General features: G+C 38.1%; 1 protein-coding gene across 1 annotated transcript in view; it reads right to left on the bottom strand.

Annotated features, from left to right (window-relative positions):
- Window positions 1–7,291: 7,291 nt before the first annotated feature.
- Window positions 7,292–8,714, bottom strand: part of slc9a1a (solute carrier family 9 member A1a) — a 36,270-nt gene continuing 34,847 nt past the window's right edge. Inside the window, exon 12 of the mRNA XM_084727043.1 lies at window positions 7,292–8,680. Coding sequence (XP_084583169.1) covers window positions 8,397–8,680 — 284 coding nt within the window. The 3' untranslated portion in view covers window positions 7,292–8,396. The remainder of the gene's footprint in view (window positions 8,681–8,714) is intronic.

The raw sequence follows: 8,714 nt of genomic DNA, 5'->3' as shown, positions 1-8,714 counted from the left end.
CTAGATTTTAATTATTTGAACTGAGTTAAAATGAATTTTACATTTAAATTTAGTGAAGTATGTTCCAACACAAACAAACAAGGTGTCCACATTGGACTGTGTGGTACAGAGTTACAACTGCCCATGATGTTGCAGCCTAAATATCATATACTAGCTAGCAACACCTATATTAGCATGGTCCAAACAATAACCTTAGGATAAGATTGATATTTAAATTCACAGTCACCTAAACGTGATCCACCCTTTTCCACAGGCAGTGGGAGAACCCTACTGAGCATGTGCAAAGTAAATGTTATCACTCTAGTTTGTTTCTGGTTGGAGAATAGAGTGTGTTACAACTGCCCCCAGTCTCCCCTAGTTTTTAAACTTTATATTTATATTTCCATAACATTGACAACTGTAGTGGACTGTGGATTTAATGGGAGGGAGTGTAATAAATAAAACAAAGTTCAGAATTCTGCAGCCAAAAGCACAATGACAAAATCCACCTGCCTCTTAACAGGATTTACAATAAACACTCAAAACCAACGGCACAATCAATTCACCTGCATCTCAACAACACACGATTTACAGCACAGGTGCACTTAATTAAAAGCTCATTAACAAAATACACCGCTCTCAACCACAAATAAGAGATAACTGTGAACCACCTCTAATATTAACAAACTAAGCCTAAAACAGTTGACAGCACCTGTGGTATCACATGGTAAACAGGAAAGCTTTAAAACTACATTAATCATAAAATATTCTTACCTTGTGAAATGCATTTTTTTCCTGCCTCTGCTTCGTGCACAATCCTCCACGATATCAACAAAGTCAAATTTAATGTTGCCACAACTTTATGTCCGCGGTTATAACACCAAAAGTAGCTAATGTCTTCTTTTTCTAAACTTTTCCGCTCCAACTTCTCGGTCTTTTATCCATTTCATTCATACTCTTGATTCAAACTCTCCACTTCCTGTCTTGATTTTGGTCACTTGACCTCTGACACCTGGTGGATGGACGGATCCATTTTCATTGGCGGGGGGAGGTGACAGCACCGCTGCCAAACACTGTACGTAGCTCACTGTCAATGGAAACGTGTCACCCCGAATCAGATGGGCTGGTCGTAAGAAAACATAATTAGTGTTTTTTTTTTTTTTTTTTTACAAAGTGTACAAACAACAAATGTCGCGTGAGTTTAGCAAAACAAGGGTTCACTGCTGGGCACGTCCATACGGGTCGCACCTTACTTACTTACTACAGTGCAGTTATCATTCGTATAATGAATACTTCTGATGCTTTAAATACTTAGCTTGTAATACTTGTAGTACTTACGATTAATAAGTAGCAATTACATATCCGAAAATAGGTGCTGCAGTCCAAATAGCAAGTTGAAGCCATAGACAGTTTATTAAATAAGTTGAATCCCATCAATAAACAATCTATGGTTGAGGGAGGTTATCGGCTTGGCATGTTTCTTCAATCTGACGTCATGTTGTGGTCACTTGGATAAATTACAGAGAATATAGTACAGATTTCTCCTTTAAGTAAAATTTAAAATGCAGGATCTCTACTTGTAATACACTTTTACATTCTGATATTGCTACTTTTACTTAGGTCAAGGATCTGAACACTTCTTCCAACATTGCCAACACAATTACCTGCATGGAGTCCTCAGGTGGAAGGATGTACTGTATATATACAAGTAGGTATTTGATCAGACAAAAGATAAATCTTTCCAAAAATCACGAGAGGGACACAGCATTGCTATAAAGTAAAACTTTAATTTGGTATAGTATCTGACATAGTTTCATTTCTGGTTGTTAGTTTTACTGGTCATTACAGGAATGGAATGCTGAAAGCTAAAGATTAATCAAGAAGAAAGTGCACACTTGTTATCTTTCAGATTCTGATTTGTACATTATTATAATAAATTTCTAATACATATGATTAATTCTTTTTTTTTTTCACATAGTCCCATTCATGTGCATATAAAATAAAAAAAAGACTTAATTATTGCAAAATTTAGATTTGCAAACAATTGACTGACATAAATTCATCAAAGACATAAAGAAAAACAAGATATGAATAAAAGGGAAATCCATCAAGTCATTGCATTTACTAGGATTTAAAATCCTGGACTTAAAACACTTAAACCCATCTGTGTTAATAAGGCCAATCAGAAGGTACATTCCTTTTCCCTATGATGTATCACCTGATAACCATGCACATTGTGTACACTACATTAAAGCCACTTATTGCTCTCTTTAACATCATCGGTGATGGAGATAAAAGTACAGCTCTGTTAAAGTGCTCGGTGTGGTGGAAAACGGTGGAGTACAAGTGGAGCCGGATGAGGCAAATTGGAGAAGGATGAGATAAACAAGGGTGGAAAACAGTCTTTGGGTGGTGGACTAATGACACTACAGGGTCATTATGTTGATGACGTGCATGCGTGCGTCATTGTGTGACTACTGCCTTTGTAATTGGACAGCATTTGCCTAATGTTCATCCATAATGCAACCATAAGCCTGCTCTACTAGGTTGGTCAAATCTCACACTACTTAAAGGAACATACCAGTGTTTTTGAATATTTTAGTCCCAGGTAGTAACCAAATTAGTGCTAACCGCTTTTTAAAACATACTGTAGTGTCTAGGATTCTGGATCTGTGTTTCTCCTATTTTCCTGGCCACCATTTATTTCCATTAATTTTATTTTAGCAGTTTTTAAAGGATACTGCAGGCTCACATTTTTCCAATATTTTAGTCACTGTAATTGTTCCTCCTGTTCATACTAGCCCTTAAAGTTAAAATATGCAGGAGAGATAGAGTGAGAGACAGCGTGAATTAGGAGGAGTGCCATTAGTGAGAACTAAGCAGTGTATCAGAGAAATAAAATGTTATTTTCTGATTGTTTCACTGATTGTTCCATTCTAAAGCACAAAAAATATGCCTCATGTCCTTTTTTTGTGAATACAGTCTGCTCTGCCTCTTGGTGTGTAACACTCTTTCTGCAGCTCTCACAGACAGAGCAGAGGAAAGAGATGGACAATGGGATGTAATGGCCTGTCGATACGATTTTATGAGTTCATGACACCTGCATGCTGTGTTGGCTAAGGGCTACACACCACTGCCAACAGACACTGACTGAAGACTGTAGATTGTGTCCCCCATTATTTACAATGAAATCCCTTTAGGATGGGATCTTCTTACGGCCAGTATGGACAGGAGAACCAAATAAAGTGACCAAAAACTGTTTCCATGTTCATATGGGCATGTTATTGTGGTTTTAATACAGAGCTGAAAATGGGTTGATTTTGCAAATCCGCACTGTAATTGTGATGTTTCTGAAGCAACATTTGTTGCGCTCCAGTGAATGAATGGAAACTAATGGCTGCCTGGATACTAGAGAAAAACAACCGAAACAAAACATCTTAAAATATTCAAAAACCCCAGTGTGTCCTTAAAGTAAAAAGCCTCGTCTGCATGCATAGCTGATTGTAATTGATGCCTTCCCCTTACATTTCCTAGTGGAACAATCAAAGTTGAGGCGCACTAAATTTGAGTATAAAGGTTATAAGCTGTACTGATTATAGCTTGTCAATGTAAAGTCGGCCTCTTCCTACTCAAGCCTGAACTCCACAGCTTAAAGTTTGGGTGACAGATGCCTCTGGAGCGAGGGTAAAGGTAAACATGAGATGGAAAAACAAATCCCAAAGTGAAGCCTTAGACTTCTGTAAAGCACATGATGCAATGCACATGAATCCTGATAAAGCACTTGACAACAGAATCATGGGAATCATATTTCCCTGAAAAGCTGAAAAAGGTATTTGTACAATAAAGCAGTGGAACAATTAAAGCACATATGTCATATAAAGCAAGGCAAAGAAAAACCTTAAAGCTGATGTGAATGCTGGTGAGGCAACAGTGTTGACATTGTAATCCAACACATTCAATGAAAACAGCCACAACTTCAAACAATTCAGCACTGTAGAAAAACATCCAGTGTGGAGATTTTTTTTAAATCAACAACAGCAAGCATTCATTTGAAGACACAAGCGATTTAAATGTAAAGAGGAGATTTGTTTTCTTAGCGCGCTGAGCAAAACAAAGGCGAAAATGACGTGTATAGACATTATAATGTATGAATACAATGACATAAATTCTTCTATAGGCTGTATGGCTTCAGATTAAGCTTTTCTGCATCAAACATTTCCCTCCAACAAGTGTGAGAATGTTTGCCCAAAAAAGATGCTTTTGGCATGAAAAAGAAAAGTATGAAAATAGTGTTTCTTTTCTGGTCTTTGGAATAATGTGAAGTAATCAGGGATGTGATGTCATTAGTTTTGAGATTAGCTTGAATTTACATTGGCGGTTCTTTGTTTCCCTCTATTTGATCACATCACCAGGTTATTTTGATTCGTGTATCCATTTTGATATGAAAAATATAACATCTGTGCAGAGTATGAGGCTAATTCTCTCTGTGAGACACCTTACTTTGCATTCACAGGTACACGTTAGAGAATGTTCAAGGGTTAGTTCAGATTATTTGATGTGGGTTTGGATGAGGTTCTAGTTAATAGTGCCAGCATGGAGGCTAAGCAAAGAATTGGTGTCGATAAGGTCAGCAAAAAGGAAGGTATTTCTAGTTACTTTTATTTTGATATTGTAGGTAGACCTTTTTTAAGTGTACATTATATTTAGAATATTTTCACTGCTTTACTTTGCTGTCAAACAGCCTTTTCCAGCAGGAAACAGCCAAATATCTCTCTATACCAACAAAACTTCTAAGAAAAAACAGTATAGTTACCTTGCAGAAAACGAGAGCTGCTGGTCTACTGCTGCCTCAATCTGTTTGTTTGTATTATTGTGTGACTTGTTTTAAAAGGTCAGTTACGATTGGTTCAGAAAGAGCGATATTTGGCTTACGTAATGGCAGTCTCCCATCAGAGGAGGTAGAGAGATAATCCACTGATTATCAACAAGTACCTCATACATCCACACATCAGATCATCTGAACTATCCCTTTAAGAAATGCATTACTTGCTGCAGCCGTCCTAAAACGTACTTATCAGTCTCTGCAGAACAGTTAAGGGTAGAAACAGTATCAAACTGCTGTTAAATGGAAGCCAAATCATAGAGCATCTGGGAAGATGGAACAGAAATAGTCCCAACAACACAGCATTAGCTGACCATTCACACATGGAGAGGAACAGTTCTCAGGGCTTCTATGGTGGCAGTTTATAAACCATTTTAGAACCTCATAAATTCAATGCCGCATGTAAATATCCTTTCAGCAACGATAAAAGGAGGTATTGAGGAGGTGCTGCATGTCATTTAACTTGTCAGTTCTGGGTTTTAAACAACCCTCCACTCTCTGACCCTGTCCTTGTTGACATTTTCAGCACACTTCTCCTCCGACACTCCATCATGCACACGACATTTCAGAAAGTAAATTCAATTTGGTCGAGACGGGAAAATAAGATGCTTTATGGTTTGACCTCTCAGCTGTAATTATCCTTTCAGAAATTGGGAGGCAGGAAAAGTGTCAGGGGTAAAAACAGGACCAAATGCACTCGACAGGAGTGCAAGTACACTCATATTTGCACGTACATACACCCGGATTTACATGAGCGCATGTGTGCACAGACAAAATATCCTCTTACTCTGACTACAATAACCATATAAAGCCTTTTACAGATGCTGAGGAGAAGAAGACTCGAGGGAAATGAACGAGACCGTCATGTTCTTCTGCTCATTGCTGTAATGTGAGCCGCCTGGATGTAAGAGGATCAGGAAGGATTCAGTGGTCACTAACACCTAGAAAACAGCCAGAAAACTGGAACAGTGACTCATTTAGCCTACTTCAGAGGAGGACCGTGTTTCAGAGCTACAGGTCTTTGGATGGCCTGTAGGAGTAAACTACACTCTTATAGTCATAATAGACTTGGGTGAAAGAATACTTGTGGGTTTACAGTGTAATAATTTCTGTGGCACTTTGCATTTTTGTAAAACTAACAACATGGTGCGTTTATCATGAAGATGTTCAAATGGATGTGAGTAAGCAAATCATCACAAGTTAAAGGGATAGTTCAGATTATTTGATGTAGGGTTGTAAGAGGTACTTATCCATAGTCAGTGTATTATCTTTTGTTGTTGACTGTGTCCCCAGCAGTACATTACTTAGCTTCTGTGCTGGTGCACCTCTGCTTCTCCAAAGTGGGGCATGCCAACTGCCATCTACTGTAGATAATACACTGACAATTAATAAAGACCTCATACCAAATAATCTGAACTATCCCTTTAAATTATTCACGTCATGTTCCAATTCACTGAGCAGCAGTGTAAAAAAAGTTGTGCAATGTATTTTACACTGGTTATCATACACACTGTACAACCATATACAGTACAGCGGACAATGACATTTAGTATTAACAAAACACTAGACTACGTTTTCGTGCCTGCAGATAACTTTTAGTCTTGCTCAGATGTGCAACAAACGTTTTTTGTGAACATTTATTTTAATGCCCGTGTTCGATTTTAGCTTTGACTTTTGCAGTGGTCTGTTTCAATGTGTTGTATGTTTACAAGATTACAAGTCTTCAGTTTTAAAGGGTATTCATAAATATAGGATATTATAATTCATTTACATATTTTACACATCTATACTGCATAGTATTACTTTTTTTTTTTGCCATGACATGCCTACAGTCTTAAAATTCAAGAAGGTTAAGAGGTGTGGATGGATTCCTGTACAAACTAACCTTCACGTGTCGTGTCCTTTAATCAGGTCAACAGTGATGTCGGACACAAACGGAGAAAAAAAAAATGAAAAATGCAAATAGGCATGTAAAAATTAGTGAGCAATGATTATTTTGATAGAGAAAAATCAGCTCATGTGGTCAGGAGTGTGAAGGTGAGTGTTAAATGGGCACTTGTTCATTACATTAATATATTATATATAGAGAGAAATACATCCACTCTAACAACCCAACCCCTATTTGAGTGAGTTTTAAAGGGGGTTCTAAAATTGAGGTAAAACATAAAACATCTATACAGAAATGTGACGTGACAACGTGTAAAAGATGGGGAATCGAGTATGATCACTGACATCAAAACATCTGTGCTGCATCACCGTCTGTCTCACAGGCTTCTTCAACACTGAGCTTTTCTCTGCATTTGTAGGTCAAAACCTCTTTATACGACAGTGAAGAATTTCACAGAACTTCCTCCACATCCATAGGACAAGGCCGAAGGTCTGTGAGCACAACTATAAAGAACCGTGGTTCTTTCACAGTGTCTAAATACATCCAGCTTTGAACCTTCATCCCACCAACACTGGAACAAACTCTGATTGCAAACAGATGTTAGTACCCCTGAAATTAAAATATACTTTTTTTTTAACTAGACAAAGATAAAACTGCACCAAGTGAAAAGACACAAAATAAGGCCAAATATTTAAAACTAGCTACACTCTAAATATTTGAATATCCAGCAATTACAAGTGACAGAATGAAAGAACAGTTCAGTGAGATATCGAGTAAATCGAACACCTAAAATTTTAAAGTAAAAACTGGATCGAAGTAGTTCACTTTGTTGATTACATTTAGGACTAGAGTAGGGCTGAACAACTGATCAAAACATTATCAAAACTGCAATATGGCCAAGTGCGATATCATAATTGCAAGAGCTACATTTTTTTTTTGCTAAAGATAAAATGTAACACAACATGCCATTATAAATGAAGCATTGTGGTGCTACAGATACTGTATGCCAAGACCTACAAATCATATTCTCCAGACGTAAGAGAACATGTTTGTTAGGTCCAGCAAAAATCTGTGATATGAAATGCAATAATTACCATTCCCACTAAAATCTTGACTCACATGACAACATCTCTCAAAATAATCTCAATATGTTCTTTTTTTTTTGCATATTGTTCAGCCCTAGACTAGAGGCCAGCATGTCTCAAAGGATGTAACCTTAAGGACATAAAAGTTCATAAAATCATGAACAAACATAAAACCGACAACTATGAAATTATAAAGAAAATTAAAACAGTCTGACACTAAAGTAAAAATGACATTGTCTGACACTAAAACAGTCCAAACCTTTGGTAATGCATAGTTCTTTCCTGAATGTCTCAGACTATCAGCCATAAACTCCACCATCTCCCAGATAGTAGCGACTGCTGTTCCAATCCTGTCTAAAAAAATAAAGAGCAATGACAAGAACAAACTAATGGCTCTTTTTTTTCTTGTCTCAATCTCCTTTTGCTTTCTTCTTCTGGTTTGTACAGCATTAGCAGTTTTGGCTTGTTTGGTTTTTGAACCAAGAGATTATTTAGAGCAGAGCGGTAAAGCAGCCCTCTCTCCTCTAAAGCAGTCCGATCCCTGCATTTCCCGTCTGCCGTATCAAGGCAGGAAGGGTTCGTCCTCATCCTCGTCTGCGCTGGGACCGGGGTCGCTCAGGCACCTCATCAGCTTCTGCTGATCTCTGGTCCCATCCGCCTCACCTGGCTTTTTAGGTCCACTGGGGCCTGATGGAGGCTTCATCATCAGACCCTGGTCCTCCTCGTTGCCAGCCCGTCTGAACTCATCCATCAGGTTGACGGAGTCCGGAGACTGAGGGGAGGCCAGATCCACCTGGATGGTCGGTACGCTGTCTGACGCTGACTTCACATTGTAGGCTTGCGGGTCTACAGGCAAGACAAGGGTTCAATTTCAAGGAAT

This window comes from Lutjanus erythropterus, chromosome 9, assembly GCF_056507025.1.
Source record: "Lutjanus erythropterus isolate fLutEry1 chromosome 9, fLutEry1.hap2, whole genome shotgun sequence".
Taxonomy (NCBI): Eukaryota; Metazoa; Chordata; class Actinopteri; order Lutjaniformes; family Lutjanidae; genus Lutjanus; species Lutjanus erythropterus.
This window is presented reverse-complemented; position numbering and strand designations above follow the sequence as displayed.